Here is a 21,251-nt window from a genome sequence, read left to right on the forward strand (position 1 = left end):
CAAGCCCCTCCACAGGTAGAGGATGTGACTACAGATCACATAGCCTCAAGACAGATCTCCATTTTCATGAGGCACATAGAGGCCTGAAGGGCTTAGCCTGTTAAACTATCCTTCCCAGACACTTCTCCCTGCAAAAGGTATTTAACCTCAGGACCACCCTGAGAAAGGGTGTATGGTTTCACTTATCACAACTCCCCGCCATGACAATAAACGCCTTAAAACCATGGGCTGTCTCTTCTCATCGGGACCCTTAGTAGGGAGCAATGGAACAGGTCTACCACGGTTTCCACCAAGCCAAGCTGCCTGCTTGAACAAGCCAGAAACACGTGTGGGGCCCAGCTGGAGCTCTCTTCTCCCCCTCTTTTCTCTTTGGCCTACAGTGGTGACATCGAGGTGCCCAAGAATGAGAACCTGCCTGACTCTGGCAGTTCCGTGGGGACTTCAGACTGTGTTTCTCCACTCCCAGAGCAGGGTCTTGTGGCTTCTCACAGCTTGATGCTCGCCTGGCGGTGACAGTGGCGTGGGATGTGCTCAGTCAATCTTCCCACGTCCCGCCTTCACAAGCAGCTGTAGCCCTGGGGCAGACCAGACATGGGACACCATTTTAACCCATACCCACAGACAGTGGGAAACAAGCACCGAGCCTTGGTTTGGTTTGCTCTGTGTCAGTTCTTCACTAACAACATGTAGTGGTTACTACGTAACGTCATTGATCTCCACTAGTGAAAAACTTGCTAAAGAACTGTTCGTGAGTTTCCTGTGGCAGCTTGCCCCTTCTGCGGCCTTGCCTCAGGGCCACTGGCAAGCCTGGCAATTCTTTCAGTTTTGAACTATAGCTGCTGAGTCGTGCCTGATGTTTGCCTGCAGAAAGGACTGGTCTGTAGCTGTTGGCTTCTGTGTGGTGTCTGCCTGCCTAGAGGACTGATCTGATGTTGCTGGGTCATATTCGGTGTTTGCTACGGGACTGAGCTGCTGACAAAGGAGACCGAGCTCACCCGCAAAGAACTATTGCTGAACAGGTCCACTTTCCCCATAGTCTAATAACTTTTCCCTTCCACTACCTCAGCTGGGTGGTGGCTAGAGGAGAAGTTGAATGTTTATTTAAAAGTAGGTTGCAAAAAATGTATGCCTAAAGTTCCCCCTTCACACAGCCCTTCCCCTACTCCCTCTTCTCCTCTGAGAAGGGGGAGGTCCCCCTGAGTATCATCCCACCCTGGCACAACCAGACTAGGAGCATCCTCTCCCATTGAGGCCAGACAAAGCGCCTCTTCTCATATTTCCAAACACACTAAATTACCACTTACCTCCCCAGAGCTGTTTTGTACATCATTTTCTTCTTCTTCTTCTTCTTCTTCTTCTTCTTCTTCTTCTTCTTCTTCTTCTTCTTCTTCTTCTTCTTCTTCTTCTGCTTCTTCTTCTTCTTCTTCTTCTTCTTCTTCTTCTTCTTCTTCTTATTCTTCTTCTTCTTCTTCTTCTTCTTTCTTCCTCTTCCTCTTCCTCTTCCTCTTCCTCTTCCTCTTCCTCTTCCTCTTCCTCTTCCTCTTCCTCTTCTTCTTCTTCTTCTTCTTCTTCTTCTTCTTCTTCTTCTTCTTCTTCTTCTTCTTCTTCTTCTTCTTCTTCTTCTTCTCTGTTTCCATTATGAGAATACAGTTTTCTTCCCACAGTTTTCTGGGTTATTATTTTATAGCTTCTATCATCTCATTACTGATGTTTGGATGCTTGATGTTTCAGATCTTTGTACTCATGTGATGTTCTCCTGTAACTTCTGTGTGTACTTTGCCAATTAAACCTGTTAGCTTTAATGAGGGCTTGCAATGTTCCAGGCAAAATTTGAGGCAGATGCAGTAGCTTAAATATGTAGTTCATTGAGTTGAAATCAAGGAGAATCTGACTCCCAGAAGGATGTCAGAGAGCTAAACAGAGGTTCAGGATGAGGGGTCAAAGACAATAAACGATAGAAGATAAACAAACTGAAACCACAAAGCTAGAGGCATAAGACTTAGGCCATAGAAAATTGTACTATGTCTGCTAATGAAATACATGCCAACAAGTTAATTCTCTCTCTGTTCCAACCAATGCCCCATGAGCTTGGGTACACAGGATGATAATTATGAGAATGGGCCTGATGCATGTTCATTAGACTGCCCAAATTATTAACTATTGCCTTTGGTCTTAATGATCAAGACTTGTTTTTATTTTGTGTATGAGTGTTTGTCTGCATGTACGTATGTGTACTTCATGCATGCAGTGCCTGCGGAGGCCAGAAGAGGGCACTGGACCCCCTGAAGCTGGAGTTACAGATTGTTGTGAGCTATCTCTCCAGCTCCTAACAGATGACTTTAAAATGAGGTCTGAGCTTTTGGTGCTCAGTGATGCCCAGGCAACTTCACAAACCACAAGGCTTTAGTCAAGAAAGTTAGCTATGCTGGCTTCTTCTTCAGACCTTACCTTTTCCTCTTAGGAGGATTGTTCTGCACTTTGGACCAAGGCCTATTGGCGTACGTACATCTTCCTAACACAAGCTGAATTGTCTAGTAGTGTTGAAAGGTTTAGTAAAAGTCACCGATCCCTCCATGATTTTATATCTTTCTAGGTTTTTATTTTTATTTTTTAATTTTCTTGGCATTTTTAAGGACTCCTGCATCTGCTTTTGCTCCCTCCTGAGAAGTCATTTGCAGTGTGCCCCTCCCTCCCGAAAAGCCCCTCCCTTCTGGGAAGCCATTTGCAGCTGTCTGAACTGCCACAATGCTCTTCTCTGATGTTTCCTCTCTGATGTCTTCTCACAGAGTTTGGTCCACTTTCCAACATGTTTATTGCCCTCCATCATGCGTTCCAGCTGTACACATCTGGATCTGTTGGTTTTTTTTTTTTTTTTTTTATCTCCTAGGGGCTTTAAAAACCACAGTGGGCTACTTTGGGGGTACAGCTGATGTAGCCATGCCGGTTTGTTTTATGATTTTCAAAAACCCTCAGATCATCTTCTCCTTTATCTGCACACAAATATTCAGCAAGTTTATTATCTTGGATGTTTTCCTGTGCTCTTTAGCTCCTTGAGTGAAGTCTTTGCTCTTTCGTCCACTTCCAATCTTCCACAAAAGACTGTCTTCTGTGGACAATATTTTCTTGCCTCCTGTAGAGTCTCATTAATGTCTTGCAATGTGACCTGGCTTCATTCCATCATAACTGATTAAATCTGTCCCCAAAGTCACCAAAGGAGCTAACCTCTAAATCAGCCACACTTTCTCAACAAGTGTGATCATGATTTTTTTGTTTGTTTGTTTTTTCTTAGTTTGCTTTTTGTTTTGTTTTGTTCTTTGAATTGGTTTGCTTTGGTTTCAGTTTTTCTCAATGCTGTCTCCTAAGCTGGAAAACCCTCCATCCTTGTCCTTCCCTGTGTTTTATTTATTTACTTAATGTTTCACATCTGTCTAAGTCAGGGTTTCTATCGCTATGATAAAACATCATGCCCAAAAGAGACTTGGGAAGGAAACTGCTTATTTCAGCTTACAACAATCAGGTCATATCACAGAGGGAAGTCAAGGCAGGAATTCACACAGGGCAGGATTCTGGAGACAGGAGCTGACGCAGAGGCCATGGAGGAACATTCCTTACTGGCTTGCCTCTCATGGCTTGCTCAGTCTGCTTTCTCATACAACCCAGGACCCGTGATGATACCACCCACAGTGGGTTGGGGGTCTCTCACATCAACCACTAATCAAGAAAATGATCACAGGTTTGACTATAGGCCAATGTGATAGAGAAAGGCATTTTCTCAATTGAGAGTCTCTCTTCCTAGGTGACTTTCCTGTGGGTCAAGTTGACAGAAAAAGAACGGAGCTTATTATCTCTTATCCCCTCCACCTCCCTGAATTGAGACAAACAGCAGCAGTTAAATCTCTGCTTTAATTGTTTCTCTCTTATTGCACTCATCTTATTCTATAACTTGGAAGTCAAAATTTCTTGTCCAGGTCGTCAGTCTGTCCCTTGAGCTTTGGTTGAACATCTCAATGGGTGTCTTTGAAAAACACTGACATTGTGGGGCTGGAGGGATGGCTCAGCGGTTAAGAGCACTGACTGCTCTTCCGAAGGTCCTGAGTTCAAGTCCCAGCAACCACATGGTGGCTTACAACCATTCATAATGAGATCTGACGCCCTCTTCTGGTGTTTCTGAAGATAGCTACAGTGTACTTAGATATAATAATAAAATCTTTGGGCCGGAGTGAGCAGGGCCTGAATTCAATTCCCAGCAACCACATGATGGTTCACAACCACCTACAGCTACAGTGTACTCATATACACAAAATAAATAAATCTTTAAAACAAAACATAAAAAAGAGAAAACCACTGACATCTCTTACTTTACCAAATGGAGCCTATTTTATGTTCTTACATGAATCTATCTTTCTTGTCTTCAATTAATCAGTTCTTAATTTTCTGTCCTCTGCAGAGCCCCATATTCAGATGGCACCCCTCTGTCTCTTCCTTCTTCATTGCGTTTTCACCATACTAGGCACAAGGCTCTCTTAGGTCCTTACCCACATTACTGTAGCTTCTTACCGAGCGATCCTTTAGATTCTGGTATCTTCTTTCTCAGCTAATGCTGTATGCTACTGCCAAATTAACCCACTGGCTGCTTAATGTTGTCTCTAGATTAAAATAAGTTTAGGCGACCAGCTCAGTCAGGACAGTTTCTCTTCTCTCTCTCTCTCTCTTTCTCTCTCTCTCTCTCTTTATTTATTTATTTTTTTTTTTTGAGACAGGGTTTCTCTGTATAGCCCTGGCTGTCCTGGAACTCACTTTGTAGACCAGGCTGGCCTCGAACTCATAAATCCGCCTGCCTCTGCCTCCCGAGTGCTGGGATTAAAGGCATGCGCCACCACACCCGGCTCTCTTCTCTCTTATTTCTCAGTGTCATTTATTGATACCTAAGACATTAAACAGTTTATCTTAAACTTGAGCCTGGTTCTCAGGTGCCACGTTGCCTTTGAGAGCAGCGATGTGTATGCCTTGGTGTCCTGAGCACTTCCCTTGGATGACTTACTACTGTGGCTCTGCGACTTGTTGCTGTGGATAGACGTGCATTCCCACAGAGGGTGAAGCTCTGTAATGGGTGGTCTGCGAGCTTGTGAGGATGGCATTGTGCTTGGGTGCACTAGAATGGAGAAAAACCCTTCTGCTCACTTGGCTGTTCTATAGGTGCACTCGTGAGAGCAGGTATGAGGATAAAGAGATGTAGGTGATGAATGGGTCCTCTGCCAACGAAATAAACCCAATTGAGCCAAGTTAAAGTATAAAGACGGGTTTGTTAGGGGTAACTATTGCGGGAATTATTAAAAACTGGACCCGCCAACTCTCTACGGTGCTGGACCACACGTTAGCGCTACTGCTGGCCCACCAATTCTCCGAGGCTAGCACACACACTCCTCACCCCACCCCTGTCACAGCATCTGGCTTGCTTGTCCTGGGAGCCACTAGTTCCCTCTCTGCTATAATCCCCTGTAATCTGCGGTCCCACATTCCAGTAACCAAATTGATCCTCCATCCTCGAGGTTTGCTAACACAATACCCAGTAACCCGGTAAAAATTAAGACTCTTAAGCTTATAGTTAACCAATTAGATTTATGTATTAATAAAATCACCATTTACAAGATGTCAATAAATAATTCTAGAGCCAACTGATAATGATAAAGCTTTAACACAATTATTATAACCTTTTGAAAACACCACGTTGGACTCCATTCTCCTTCTTTCTCCTCCTGAGACCGCCCTGTCTCTTCAACTCTTAGCTCCGCCTCCCTTTTTCCTGTCCAATCACAGGCCTCCCCTGCACTAATGTAATTGGACAGGGAAAATCCTGAAACAGGTAGCTCTCAGGCAGGCTCACCAGTCTCACAGGAGGAGTGCACAAGTAGGGCCTTTTAAAGGGGGGGGGGGGGAGGGATGGTGAGACACTGGGGTATAGCCTTATTTGGTGTGTTTTAGGGCCCTATGGGCTGGTCTTAGGTCCAGTGGTCACAATGGAACCTGGAACGAGAAGCTGGCTTTATCCAGTGTTTTGTGCGGGCTTTTGGAAATGTGGGCTCCTTGTCAGAAGAGAAGGGCGGGGACCTTTTGGCCCAGGCCATCTTGCTTTTATCCTCAAACCTCCCGCCTAACAGATGATGGAGGAAAGGATCCGATTGTTGACAGCATTTTGATTTCTTTTAGTTTTATGTGTGTGCTGTACATGTGTGCATATGTGCATGAAGCTACTCTTGGGCATCCGTTCTCCATTCGTTCTCCATTCATTCTCCATCCTTTCTCCATTGCTCCGTTCTCCACCATGTCCATGGAGGCAGGACTTCTTAGTAAAGCCCAAAGCTCCAAGATATGCATCGTCTTGCTAGCCAGCTTGCTCTAGGCATCCCGCCTCCAGTTTCAGGGACTAGAATGACAGGCAGGCCAGCATGTCCACTAGGCATTTATATAGGGCTTGGGGGATCCAGACTCATATCCTTGCACTTCTGAAGCAAGCAATTTAACCACGGAGTCATCTTCCAACCCCTTCTGGCCTCTGTTGAACATAGTCTCATCACTGTGAGCAAAATCAATAAACACAATTTATAGCTTTTTTTTTTTTTTGCTGAGATTATAACGTTTTCTTCATATTCAAAGAAGAGCAACAGTTTCTCACAGTGTTTAAAATTCCAAGGCATCTAAAGCCTACGAGTTTGCAAAATGAAACAAACAAAACATACAAAAAACCCAAACACACACACACACACACACACACACAACTCAGCTGAAATAAAGTGTGAGCCAGTCCCCAAGGCTGCATTCTTGTCTTCTAGCAGGAAGGGGGATGGGACACGGGGATGGATGGGAAGGGGGAGATGGGGGCAGGGGCAGGAAGGACACTTTACCCTGGGGTTCTGGTACTTCTCTGATTAATTGCTTAACTTCATGTTTTGCCTCACCCCCTTGATCTCCCCAAATTCGAGAAGTAACACAGGAGTCCTTACTCATACTTGGGGAGTCCAGAGTTCAATTACCACAGCATAGAAAGTAAAAATAAATCTGGAAAGAAATGTTTAAAAGAAAGTTCTGAAGATCAAGTTTAATTACCGGGGAATCCCTTTTGTTGGGTTGAATTAACTGTGATCTAGGAGCCCTGCTATCAAGTTTGGTAGACTCTGGGTCCATCTAATATACCACATGTCCCTCTTGCAGATAAATATCAAATGGGAAGCAGTTAGTCACCCTTTAATCACTGCTGTACGAGAAATTCCTTTTCTTTTTAGTATTGTTGGTCAACTTAAAAAAAAAAAGAACAATAGGTAGAATCTATTTAGCACACTAAACAGTAAGACTAAGTACATCCCCAGCCTCAACTGTTTCTTTCTTTTTAAAAATTATTACTTTTTAAAAAATGTGCATTGGGTTTGTTGTTGTTTTACATGTATGGGTATCTGTGAAGGTATATTGTGAAGGAATCTTGAAGTTATAGACAGTTGTGAGCTGCCATGTGGGTGCTGGGAATTGCACCTGGGTCCTCTGGTAGACTAGTCACTGCTCTTAACCACCGAGCCATCTCTACAGCCCTCCCAACTGTTTCCTTAAGTCACTTGAAGCTTCAGCTCTAGAAGGGGCCCTTGATGCTGCATGCAGACATATGTGCTGTCGAATCTTCCGGTAAGATGGTGACTGCAAGGCTGCATGAAGCGATTTAAAAAAAATTGCTCATTGTTATTTTTTCATTTATTGAGATATTTTAATGACACACTGAATAGAAACGAGGTGTCTTTGTCCCCACCTGGTGACTTCATATCACTAATGGTGATAATGTGTGCTTGCTGGAGTTGAGACTATTTCATCAAGTACTGGAGTAAGTTTACTGTGCTGACATTGTAGCAAGCATCTTCGAATGTAACACTTGTGGCTGTATTGACTTTCTATTTGTGTGGAATTCTGAGGAGGACATCACTCTCAGAGTGCCTGTTCTGCAAGGATGTTACTCATCCCTCTGTGGGCGGGAGGCAGCGGCTGAGTTGTACCTTACTGAGTAGGATGGTGGCATCCTTCATTTTTTCTGGGCTTCCCTTAGGGACTCATCTTAGTGTACATTTGTCCTTTGAGCTTCGAGATGTTTCCCAATGAATGGGACAAAGCCCGTGTATATGTATAGGTATAGGTGTACATTCATACATACATACATACATACACGGCGTGGGGGACAGAAGTCTCCCACCCAGCACTCCTGCCCAGAGACCCCACTTGCTAAGCCAGGGCTGGACGTCAAAACGTGGATATTCATAAGAAGGATGGCAAAGGGTGATGAACGGGATATGGTGCCATGGAAGTTGAAATGTGAGTGGTCTGGAGTTTTTCTTTCTCTTGGAAAACAACTCACAGCTACAACCTCACCAGAGAATCCAGAGGGATCTCATTAAGGAACACTGCTGATTTAAAGGGTTAAAGGGGGATAACGGGGGAGGGAAGAGAAGGGGACGACCCAGGGAAAGGAGAAACAGAAGCCTCACACAACCCATCATTCTTAGACCCACTGTGTGTTCTTGTAGGCTCTGCAGGCTGGGGTCTGAGGCAAGGCGGACTCTCGCCTTCTCTAATGGGATGGGGGACTCTCTTATCAGAAGAAAACTGCCTGAGTACTCTTAAACCTCGCAAAGTTCCACCTGAATTCCCCACCCTGCCTTCCTGCTGTGTTCAGATACAGCAAAGCTCTCCTGGGATGTTCTCTGAAAGATTCCCCTGGATAGAGGGCTCAGAATGGGAGAAAGGGGAAAGCAGGTGATTTTCCCCACTCCCCCACCCCCGAGGCGCCAAACGTTGTGCAAAGTTGGGCAGCTGTTTCTGTCCTCCAGGAACACCAGTCCCAGGAAGGCAAAGGGAGTGGACGCGGGGAGTGGGCGACGCGGGGACATCTCAGGATGGAGGCCACAGGATTGTGCGATGTGGAATAGTCTGCTCCCTGAGCTGGCTGCAGCAGGTGCTTGTTCTCCGACGTCCCTATGACCCCTGCTGTGCTCTCTCTGGGCACCCTGGCTGGCTGAGCCCCTGTCCCGCCCCCGTGCCAGGCCGGAGTGGGGGGCGGCGCCTGCTCTGGATAATCATTGCTCGTGGGGCGGCGGGAGCGGGGGTGGGCACCGCGTAGGGAGGGCGGCGGGGCGCGGGCATATAGGGGCGCGGCGCGGTGCCCTCCCGGCTCCCGCAGCATGCTAGCCCGCGCCCCTCCTCGCCGCCCGCCGCGGCTGGTGCTGCTCCGTTTGCTGTTGCTGCATCTGCTGCTGCTCGCCCTGCGCGCCCGCTGCCTGAGCGCTGAGCCGGGTCAGGGCGCGCAGACCTGGGCTCGCTTCGCGCGCGCTCCTGCCCCAGAGGCCGCTGGCCTCCTCCACGACACCTTCCCCGACGGTTTCCTCTGGGCGGTAGGCAGCGCCGCCTATCAGACCGAGGGCGGCTGGCGACAGCACGGCAAAGGCGCGTCCATCTGGGACACTTTCACCCATCACTCTGGGGCGGCCCCGTCCGACTCCCCGATCGTCGTGGCGCCGTCGGGTGCCCCGTCGCCTCCCCTGTCCTCCACTGGAGATGTGGCCAGCGATAGTTACAACAACGTCTACCGCGACACAGAGGGGCTGCGCGAACTGGGGGTCACCCACTACCGCTTCTCCATATCGTGGGCGCGGGTGCTCCCCAATGGCACCGCGGGCACTCCCAACCGCGAGGGGCTGCGCTACTACCGGCGGCTGCTGGAGCGGCTGCGGGAGCTGGGCGTGCAGCCGGTGGTTACCCTGTACCATTGGGACCTGCCACAGCGCCTGCAGGACACCTATGGCGGATGGGCCAATCGCGCCCTGGCCGACCATTTCAGGGATTATGCCGAGCTCTGCTTCCGCCACTTCGGTGGTCAGGTCAAGTACTGGATCACCATTGACAACCCCTACGTGGTGGCCTGGCACGGGTATGCCACCGGGCGCCTGGCCCCGGGCGTGAGGGGCAGCTCCAGGCTCGGGTACCTGGTTGCCCACAACCTACTTTTGGTGAGTTCGAGGGGCCAGGCAGGGGGCCACCTTGGGGGACAGAGGGCCTCGGAAGTGCCAGAGCCACTTCCAGAAATCCTTACTTGAACCCATTACGAGGTCACACAGGTCTGACACTTTGCAGGCGGAGACACCCCCCCCCCCCCAGCAGCTCTGGGGTTCTCTTCTAGAAGTGGAGTTAGAAACTGGAGCGGAATCCTGCAGCGCGTGCTTTAGGGCCCCTAGAAAAGGACACGGGGCCATTTCTCCACTGAGCAAGCGTTTCTCCCCAGGTGTTGGGAAGTCGAAGTTCCTAGAGGTAATGGCCAGCAAGATTTGTTAGAATCAGCTGCAGAGTCAGAATAAAGACGGTGAATGAAAGCAACACCCGTGTTCACGAGCTGCAAACAGGCATTGCCCGTGCAAGACCTCTGTGTTAATTCAGTAAAACCCGTCTTGCTAGTGACTCAAGGTTATCTAGTTTGGTAGCAGTGTCAAAATCCTTGAACTGTTTGGGTTTAAGCTGTGTTTTGAGGTCCCTTCTGAGGCAGGGCTGGATAGGAACTTCTTTGCCTCTATCACCATGAATTGTCATAGGTCTGAAGACAGTCCCCCCTCCCTGCCCCCCCACACAGTGCAAGATGGACATATAAACACGGGACCATCTACAGGGGGGTGTGCTTATGGCTCTTCCAACATCTGTGTTTCCACAGTGCTCTCTCTAGTTGAAGGGATTCCTCACCGATGAAGTGAGTGACCAAATACAGTCAGTGGTTCTGAACGTCCTGAAGACAGAGGCTCCTTCTAAACACTTTCTAACCAGTCGGGCACTTCAACACTCTAAGCTACAGAGCTAGGCCTGTTCTAAACACTTCTAATTAACCATAGACAATTGTGGCAGAACAGCGCTGGCCTATTGAGTCGATTCTGCGCTCTGGGTAGTGAGATATTGGCTAACTGACATTGTATGTCAGCTTCACAAAACCTGGGTTTGCTCGTGGCTTTGGTTTCATGTAGGTGTGTATTTTTATATACTGTTACTTTTACAATAGTGATTCCTAAGTGTGGTCAATATGCCCATCTTTTAAAGAAACCAACAAGCCCTGGACCAAATCAACCCAGAAGGACTGATGTAGAAAAACCATGGGGGTGGGGGCAGGTGGGTGAACTGAACCATCTTTTGAAGAAAAGACAAATTATCAGTTCCTGCCAGAGAGAGATTAGGGACAAGGATCACTCCTTGAAATTTAAATGATGCAAATTCTAGTGTCTGGAGTACATATGATAAATTCTATGTATGTGAAAGTGGGGGGTTGTAAGTCTGGTGCTCCGTAATCACTTATAGCATGAAGGATTGCATGAACTCTCTGCCGCTCCCTGTCAGTCATGCCTTTAACTTTGCCATTGTATTTCTGGGGAATTACACAAAAATGTTGCCAAACACTAACTGTCCTTTGTAGAAGTGCAGTGGACTTTGTAGCCACAAGACATTAGCAACTGGCAGGCACGTGGCTTATTTTTGCTGGTGCTGCGCTTGAAACCCGAGTTACTGTAAAATATTAATTTTGCTTTTTTAATTCCTCTCGGTTTAGAATTTAGCCAGCCCATTAAATTATTTAGAAGTAAAGCATCACAAACGAATGCCACTGCGAACGATCCTTTTCTTTTGCTCTGGGTGCTGATCGTTGGTGTTTGTGTGACGGGGTTGAGGAGTTCTTACTTTATCTGAAAAAGTCAAGATGTGCAGATTTTGGAAACCGGCGCTTTTGGTTTCGATACTGGTTGTTTTGGGAAGAGCTGGGGGCCGCTGAGCCCTTTGAGTATTAGTTTGCATCCCAGAGTGGAATGCTGGGAAACCAACCCTTTTCCCCTGCTCTGAGACTGATCTACAGGTGTGCTTTGGAGCCTGGGGCAGGGACGGACTCTCCACCTCATAGGAATCCACAATCCTTTTCTGATGACGTGGGGGAGTCTGAGCGTGGGCAAACGTCCTGCAAGTTTGGAGGTCCTGTTCACAGTGGAGGTCTCTGTAAATGCTTCTCAGCTTCCTGGTGCTAACTTGAACCTTGACGGTGGTGTGAAGTGGGTTGGGGTTGGGATGAAGGAAGGTACTTTGTCCTTCCTTGCAGAGCATGGATGAAGCTGGCGGGTTTGCTCCTTTGGGTTGTTATCTGGATTTTCTTCTTCCACTGACTAGCTGACCAATGTTTCAGTTTTCATGACTCTTGAGATGAAGCTTTGACAGCGCGCCATCCCACGGCTACGGTCTGTAGCTGGGGGGATCCAACCTGAGGGTGCCTCTGAGATTTTCCTCTGCACACAGATTCCCGAGAGGTCCAAAATCAAGACAAAGACACACCCGGCTCCACCTCTCTTCATTCAGAGCAGGTTTCTTGCAGGCCTTGGTATCAAAGCTCACATCTTGACTGCTCTACCCCACCCCATTTCTAAGCCATTGCTCCTACTCTCTTAACGCAATTCCTCGGCCCGGTTGTCAGACTGCCACTGCCTCAGGGTTTCTGTCACTGTGATGGAACACCACAACCAGTAGCAACTTGGGGAGGAAAGGCTTTATTTCATGTTACATCTTGTAATCCATCATCCAGGGAAGTCAGGGCAGGAACCTAGAGATAGGAACATGGCAGAGGCCATGGAGAGGTGCTGCTTATGGGCTTTGCTCCTTATGGCTTGCTCAGCCTTGCTCAGCCTGCTTTCTGATAACACCCAGGACCATCTGCCCTGGGAGAGCACTACCCCTCCTATATAAACCACTAATTAAGAAAATGCCCCACAGGCTTGCCTACAACCTGATCTTAAGAGGTATTTTTTCAATGGGGGCTTCTTCTTCTTATATGACTCTAGCTTATGTCAAGTAGACATAAAACTAGGCAGCATGCCCACTCTTCCCTGGACATTTCTTTAGTTTCCTGTATGCCTTCTTCACTGTACCCAGAAAGGGTGGAATAACTAGAGCTCTGTCTTAGGGCCTCCCACTGGGAAGCCCTCGAGATATGAATCTTAAGACCTCACCCCCATCTCCACCTGTGCAATCCCGAGCAGCCAAATTTAGTCTCCAGCTGGGATTCCTCTGAGCACCTAATTCTGATAGCCTTGTCCACTTAGCTAGAGAGGGAGGTCACGAGTAACGTGCTCAAGACCAAACTCCCATTCTCCCTCTGGGTAATGAATGGTACTTTGCTTTTCCAGTTGGTCAAGTTCTAACTCTTCCCTTCTCCCCTTCTCTCCCTGTCTCTCCCTTTCCCTCCCTCCCTCCCTCCCTCCCTCCCTCCCTCCCTCCCTCCCTACCTCCCTCCCTCCCTCCTTGCCTCCCTCCTTCCCTCCTTCTGTCCCTCCCTTCTTTCCTCTCCTTTCCTTTCTTTTCTCCTTGTGTCTCACTGGGCATTGGACTCAGGGCCTTGAGCTTGTTAGGCAAGCTCTGTGTACCACTGAGCTGTATCTATGATATGATGGTGCCCAGGCTATCCTTGGTTCTTTGCCTCATAATGCCCTGGTTTAATCCCTTGCTGTGTGGCCTCAATGGGTGTATTCTGAAGGAGCATCGTCCTGGGTGAACAACACGAATTCCTGCTTGATAGAATCCCACCTATTCTTTAAGCACCTGTTTGATACTCCTGTGGCCTCACTCATGAACATCATTCCTTCCATCCATGGAATTCCATGGTACTCTGGGTCTCTTATTACAGTCCTTATACTTAATCCACCTCTCTCTCTCTGTCTGTCTCTGTCTCTCTGTCTGTCTCTGTCTCTCTCTCCCCTTCCCCCCACTCGCTGGAAAACTTCTTGAGCAAGAAAACTGTACTCTTTCTTAAATGTCATCCTAGGGCTGGAGAAATGGCTGTTTGGGCAAGAGTGCTTGCTGCTCTTGCAAGGATCAGGGTTCAGTTCGCAGCACTCACAGGACAGCTCACAATGGCATGTAACTCTAGTTCCAGGTGATCTGAAGCCCTCTCATGTCCTCTGTGGGCTTCTGCATGCCCATGATGCACAGAAACTCAGTAGGCTCACACACATACATGGAAAAAAAAGCTAATTCGCTCTTGGTGGGTGCTGGGGTTGCCTTCCAGCTCCTCAGTGGCTTGGCTTTGCCTTTATAACTTCACTCTTAGGGAAGCTGTTCCTTGTGTCCATGTGTACTCAAGGTAAACTGTTAAGGGTGGTTGCTGCCTGGCTCTATCATACTCAGCTCCAGTTAGAGGCTGTTAGAAGTCACTCTACCACATCATGGCGATGCTTTCAGACTAAGGTGAGTGGTGAGGCATGTGCTAATCGGGGTGAATATTGGAGACAACTTTGTCTCCTGATTGCATTTTGATCCCCCAAGCAATTAATGGGCATGCATTCAAATGATACACCGTGTGTACTTTCAAGCCACAGGTCAGGGGTGTCCTTCTTATTAAAACGACTTTGGATGTATTAATTGGGTTAGAGGTTAATATATTTTATAGAGCACGACTGCATTTTGCTGTGCATTTAATGAGAAATTGTTAAGCTGCCTCTCCAGGCACTTGACTGGCTTCTTCTCTGTGCATCGAACACAATGTTCTCTGGAGGGTAAAGTCAAGTCCAAGAAAAAGAATTAGGGGACTAATTTTTAAATCATAGCAATTGTCTTGAAATGTCAATTGCAGGGCAGGGCTGGGGAGATGGGCTTTGTGGCTGAGAGCACGCACTGCCCTTGCAGAGGATCAATCGCAGTATGGTTCCCTGCACCTACACTGGGTGACTCACGACCACTTACAGCTCCAGCTCCAGCTCCAGAGGGATCTGATGCCTCCAGTCTCCTTAGGCCCCAGCGATAAGCCTCCCACGTCCACACAGACATAATTAAAAAGCAGCAAAAGCAGATCTTTAAAATGTCAATGGTTTTGAGGTAAAGAAAAAGAAGAACTGTGAACTGCTGAGTACTTAAGTAGCATCAGCGTCCCTTTCCTGAGCACAGAGAGCACGCACAGCTATGTTGTAGCCAGCCATGGCTTCAGTACACAGATGATCCAGGAGTTATACTTACAACACATACTGAAGTGGCCACACACAGTGGTTTGTTTTATGTGCTCCTGTGCTGTTGGTATGAAATTAGTTGTTGCTGTGTCTTGGGGATATATTCTTACTTACTTTTAAAGACAACACGGTGGCCACAATTTGTGGGTCAGAACAGACATACATACAGACAGACAGGATCCTTCTCACACTTGTGATTCTTTGAAGTAGCAATCTGTATGTAATATTTCTAATTTTTTTTCTAGATTTATTTTATTGTATGTATATAAGTGTTTTGCCTGCATGCATATATGTGATCCCATGCACGCCTTGTGCTCTGGAACTGGAGTCATGGGCACATGTGAACTACCATTTGGGTGCTAGGCATTGAACCTGGGTCCTCTGTAAGAACAGCAAGCTCTCTTAACTGTTGAGGCATTCCCCTTGACTTCTTAACTTGGGACTTAAAACAGTTTGACAAATGAAGTCTTTTTGGAGACTGTTTTAATAGAACAACCTTCCTTAGAGCTTTGAAACAATCCACTTTCAGGAGTGTCTTGCTAGTCATAGTGTAATCTTCAGAAGATGCACTAAGGATATGACTGGCACAATGTGATGTAAGGGCTGCAGAAACATTTCTGTTTAGTGAGATATGTGGCGAGAGTCTGAGTAGACTGATGTGAGACTGTCATCCATGAGGCAGCTCGACTGTGGCCTAACACACTTTCTGAGCTGAAAGCAGTGAGGGACACAGATCATAAATGCAGTGATTCTATAAAATGTATTTCAATGTCAACCAGTATTGGATAAATTGAATGGTAGAGGGAAAGGCTTTACTGCTGTGAACAGAGACCGTGACCAAGGCAACTCTTATAAATGACAACATGTAATTGGGGCTGGCTTACAGGTTCAGAGGTTCATAATCAAGGCGGGAACATGGCAGCATCCAGGCAGGCATGGTGCAGGAGGAGCTGAGAGTTCTATATCTTCATCTGAAGGCTGCTAGCAGAATACTGGCTTCCAGTCAGCTAGGACTAGGGTATTAAAGCCCACTTCCACAATGACACACTTACTCCAACAAGGCCACACCTCCAAAGAGTGCCACTCCCTGGGCCAAGCATATACAAACCATCACAGGAAGGGTCTGGGAAATCCACATCAAATTTCCTCCTAGGATAAACCCTCATCCTCTAACTTCTTCATCTCTGCTCCTCTCAAGTTGCCCCTGGGTTTCATCTTTTGTTTTGAACTGACACCTGGTTGTCTCTTTACCTCCCCAAACCTCAAAGAATAAATCATGCTTGCGTGGTTGTAGCTCCTTCTGTAGGATGGTTGTAGCTGTGGGGTGAATGCTTGTCTCCCTCTAAAGTTCAGGTTGAGAATTAAGTGCTGTTGTGGTAGGTGAAGCCTTGGGGGAGGAGTGCTGCTAGGTTGTGAACCATTAATACTGTTACTGGTAGAATGGATGAAGTGTCCTAAGATTGGCTCTGTTGCTTGGCCACAGCTAGTTGTCTTTCCTGAACACAGTCTCTTGCCATGTGGTGCCCTCTTTCCCATAATGCAATGGGAAGGCTATGGGTAGCCTCTTGATCTTGGACTTCTTAGCCTTTTGAACTGTGAGATTAACTTTTCTTTAAAAATTACCTAGACCGTGATATTGTTGAAGCAGCAGAAATTGGACAGAGGCAACAGCTTTTTAAACATTTGGAAAGGCTTCAAGTTTCCCCCATGGGCTAAAAATTCTGCTGGGACCCTGACACTTAGGGACTTTTCTCCAGAGTTCACAGTGTAGCAGGAAAAAGACCACAAATGTAAACATTGAATGGGCCTCTTGATCATCTGACCCTTGAACATATGTTGGAGGAGAAGAGACAGGAAAGTAGTCAGAAAAGATGTCTGGCATTATTTGGCTCCACCTTTACCCCAGAGCAGAGGTGATGGATGTAGAAGGCAGGGCATGGGGTCAGCACAGGCTAGGAGAGAACTCAGATTCCTGCACCACTGTGCATTTATAGCTCCTTCTGTAGGGATGGTTGTAGCTCCTTCTGTAGAGTTGTAGCTCCTTCTGTAGGGTGGCTATAGGTCCTTCTGTAGGGTAGTTGGTTGTAGCTCCTTCTGTAGGGTGCTCCTTCTGTAGGGTGCAGCCTCTACCACCTCAAGCTCTCAGTGGGCTAGGCTCTTAAAGAGTCTGTGGGGACACTCTACTCATACCCTTGGTTCCACTTCTCTCTGGATCCTGACCACAGACCCTCTTCCTTTAACTTTTCCCTATTCACTGTCCCAAGTTCTCCACAATGGTGTGCATTTCTCTATAAACTAGGAAACAGGGGTATAAGGGAGGAGCCTTTTAGTCTGTTTTCAGGGTACGCTCTTCCTCAAGTCAAATACCACTTGCAGCATGGCTTTCTTACTGTTTGATATGCTTGGGAGATTCCCTGGTCTTCTGTTGTATCTAACACGGGATCTTGAGGATGCAGGTAAATGGGGGACTTTGCACGTCTTGCTGAATAGGGTCATGTGTCTAAACCTGTTTTACCCGACAGAGGAGACATTGGGCTCCTTTTTCTTCCACTTTGCCCTTCATTCTGGAAGGAGCTGGGTGCAGTGTGGCAGGTTTAAAGTGACAGAGTTTGCTTTATGTAGGTTGCCACAGAGAGTGACAAAGGTAAGATTCCTGTCCTCCCTCACTTACAGATTAATAGAGGAGATGTAACAACCATTAGGAAGCCACACTAGAATACTCAAAGGCCTTAGAAGAAATATGTGACTATAGTAGAGGCAAGAAGGAGAGGGAAGCCAGTTTTGAAGGATGGGAGGGTAGAGAGTGCTTTGGGAAACTAAGGAAGATCAACTGTTGCTGGGCCTTCTGTGCAGGCTGCTATGGACTTTCTGGGCCAGGCAGTGTCTACTGGGTGGGAACTACTCAGTAGGAGTGCAAAAAGCCACAGTCTTGGGGAGAGCACAGCTGGGTTCCCATAATGCTTTTTTTTTTTTTTTTTTTGGCATGGAAACAGCTGGTAAGTCCTGTGCTGGGCTGGGCTTGCCAGAAACACCAAGTAGGCAGCACACAGCTGAGGTTTGTGACACCAAGGCTTGTGCCTGCCAAGCCAAAGGTGACAGTACCTTCAAGATTCAATACTTGGAAGCCATAGAAACCGGAGGAATGAGGCTGGGGATCTTCAGGGCTTCTCTCCACATTTGCTGTGCAGAGCAAGGCTGTGGTCCAACTGCACAAAGCAGGTGGCTTTATGTTCTTGTCATACAAGACTGCCTTGGTAGTTGTGGCTGTCATCCCATGGCAGGCTTGGATTAGTCTATAGTCAGTTTCCAGGTTCTCAACTCCCTGTGCATGGCTGTTAAGCCAGATGGCATCTGCTCTCTCCTGTGGGAGTTTATCTTTAAATTTCCAATCTTATTAAATGATACCAAAGAGGGAGCTTCCTAGGAATGGGACTTAGAGATAACAAAATGTAGAAACATTTTGGGATCAGCATAAGGAATAGTGTTACAAGAATTTGGTGGAATATTCTTAACTGGCTGTTGAAATATTGATATATGATTAGAATGGCGTACCTGGTCTACTATGGGAAGAAAAGAGCTGGCTCCAACACACATTTTTGCATCTCTGCTGTAGAGATGTGTGTGAATAGCACTGACCCTTCACAGTGCTCTGACCAGGGTGTTTTTTCTTTTTCCAGGAACTCCACCTGACATGCAGATCTAGAGCAGAGTAGGCCTTCCCATCTGTCCCTCCAAAGGTTGTATTCCCCATCTGTGCTGGGTGATTTGGGTCAACTTGAAACAAGCCTCTATACCTGGAAAGAGAGATTCTGAGTTGAAGAGTTGTCTCCATCAGATTGGCCTGTGGGTTTGTCTGTGGACATTTTTTTTTAATTGCTAATTGATGTGGGAGGGCCCAGCCCACTGTGGGTGGTGCCATCCCTATGCAGCTGGGCCTGGGGCTGAAAAAGAAAGGTATCTGAGTGAGCTAGGGGCTGTTGTAGAAATATTTAATTGCAACCCAGGGTTTCTACCTCACCTTTGACCATTTTGTTCCCAGATAAAAGATGATACACATAACCTTTATATTTACAATAAGCCTCAATCAGTACAAGAGCTGGGCAGATATCTATCCTCAATGCTATTATGTCTATTTTCCAGCCAATAACCCCATTATATAATTTGCCATGTTTTGTCTGGAATGCTATTAACTCCAATTAGCCAACCCACATGGCCATTATTTTATGACTCACCTAACCCATGGAGGCTTTTCCCTCTCTCCACATTTTCTCCCCCTCCTCCTTCTCCTCCAACCCCAAGCCTGGGAACCCTAAACCCTGCCCATGTCTTTTCTGCCCAGGTATTGGCTGTCAGCATCTTTAATCACCAATCAGAAATAACTTGGTAAGGGTTTGGGGGATGGGGGAGGCAAAGTCACATAGCCTAGCTTGGGTCTACTTACTGACTCTCTAGTCTCTGGGCAACCAGGTTTTGGGGGCCTGCACTTAGCATTACAATACATGATAACAGACCGAATCTCAATAAGGGGTGGGGTGGGGTGGTGTATAAGCCATTAAGCTATAGTCCTCTTTGGTCTCTGCTTCAGTTCCTGCACTGAGGTTTCTGACTTGATTTCTTTTCATAATAAACTGTAACATGTAAGCTGAATAAACCCTCTCTTTCCCCAAGTTGCTTTTTGCTGTATTTTATCACAGCAAGAGAAGCAAGCTAGAACACTTTCTAATTGAATTTCAACAAGTTGTTGACATAGTTTGTTTTTCTGCATCGGGAGGGTTGGGCAGAGAGAGTGTGGTGTGTCTTGGGGCTGTCCCTGCAGCCCACACTGGCACATGCCTTCCCGTGTCCAAGGGCTTGTGAGTTTCTTCTCATGTGACCATGGTCTCAGATGTGCGACTCGCTTTGGCTAATGGGACGGTGTAATTGTGATAGGAGCAAAGGCTTGTGACTTGGTACCCACAGGAACTTTTCCCCTGGAGTTTTTTCTCTCTTTAAAGCTTACTTCTGTACTTGTGAGGTGTTGTATAGCTTCTGTTGTCCTGGTTTACTAATTTTATTTTTAGTGAGTTCTTTGAGAAACATATGGTCACAGCTCAGAAATAGTGGGGACTCAAAGAGGTAGCAGCTGATGTCACCACTCAAGTGTGCTCCTTACAGTAGGAGGGTCAGGTGACATATTTTCATGGCACCACAAAGACCACTGGGCAGTGCCATCACAATAAAAATTATTTCCAACCTAAAACTTAATATTTACCTATACTATCAATCACTCACGAGGGTAAAATATGGAAATTCCCAGATAACCAACTTAAAAAAAAAAAAATCTTCCACAACACCCAAAGGAAGATCCACTCTTAGGTGCTCCAACACTCCCAGGATCATAGGATCAGAGGTGAGGAGGACACAACATCTAATCCAACACTGGAAGTAACTGAAACCAGTGAGACTCAGGCACCCAGGAACTCTGCCCGACTAGAGGCACAGGTTCCTTCCAATCTGGGCCAATGCCCTGAGCACACCTTGTGTCCAAACTCTGCAGCCAATCCTACAACACCCAGAGGAAGCTCCACTCCCAGGCACTCTAACATGCCCAGGACCACAGCATCCCAGGATCCCAGGAGCCCAGTCACACCAGAATCTCAGGGTCCCAGAGGGAACTTGACTCCCAGGAACTCTGACACACCCAGGATCTCAGGATCCCAGGATCCCAGAATCACATGATCATAGAGACAGCTGAACTCTGAGAAGTTCTGACATAACCAGGATCACAGGAAGGACAGGCCTCAGTCAGATATAGCAAGGGCAGGGAGCACTAGAGATAATCAGATGACAGGAAGCAAGCATAAGAACATAAGCAATGGAAACCAAGGTTACTTGGTATCACCAGAACCCAATTCTCCCAACATAACAAGCCCTGGATATACAATCACACCAGAAAGGCAAGATTTGGATCTAAAATCATTTCTCATGATGGTGATAGAGGATTTAAGAAGGATATAAATAACTCCCTTAAAGAAATACAGGAGAACACAGGTAAACAGCTAGAAGCCCTTAAAGAGGAATCACAAAAATTTCTTAAAGAACTATAGGAAAACACAATCAAAGAGGTGAAGGAAATGAACAAAACCATCCAAGATCTAAAAATAGAAATAGAAACAATAAAGAAATCACAAAAGGAGAAAACCCTGGAGTTAGAAAACCTAGGAAAGAAGCCAGGAG

General features: G+C 46.8%; 1 protein-coding gene across 2 annotated transcripts in view; it reads left to right on the plus strand.

Moving 5' to 3' along the window:
* Positions 1-9,102: 9,102 nt before the first annotated feature.
* The window catches only part of Kl (klotho), a 41,211-nt gene continuing 29,062 nt past the window's right edge, over positions 9,103-21,251 (plus strand). The window contains exon 1 of one of the 2 annotated variants that reach the window (NM_013823.2): positions 9,103-10,037. In NM_013823.2, the coding sequence (NP_038851.2) occupies positions 9,213-10,037 (825 nt within the window). In that variant the 5' untranslated portion in view covers positions 9,103-9,212. The remainder of the gene's footprint in view (positions 10,038-21,251) is intronic. The other variant, XM_006504917.1, reaches the window with a different exon arrangement.

The sequence above is a fragment of the Mus musculus genome, chromosome 5 (genome assembly GCF_000001635.26).
Source record: "Mus musculus strain C57BL/6J chromosome 5, GRCm38.p6 C57BL/6J".
NCBI lineage: Eukaryota > Metazoa > Chordata > Mammalia > Rodentia > Muridae > Mus > Mus musculus.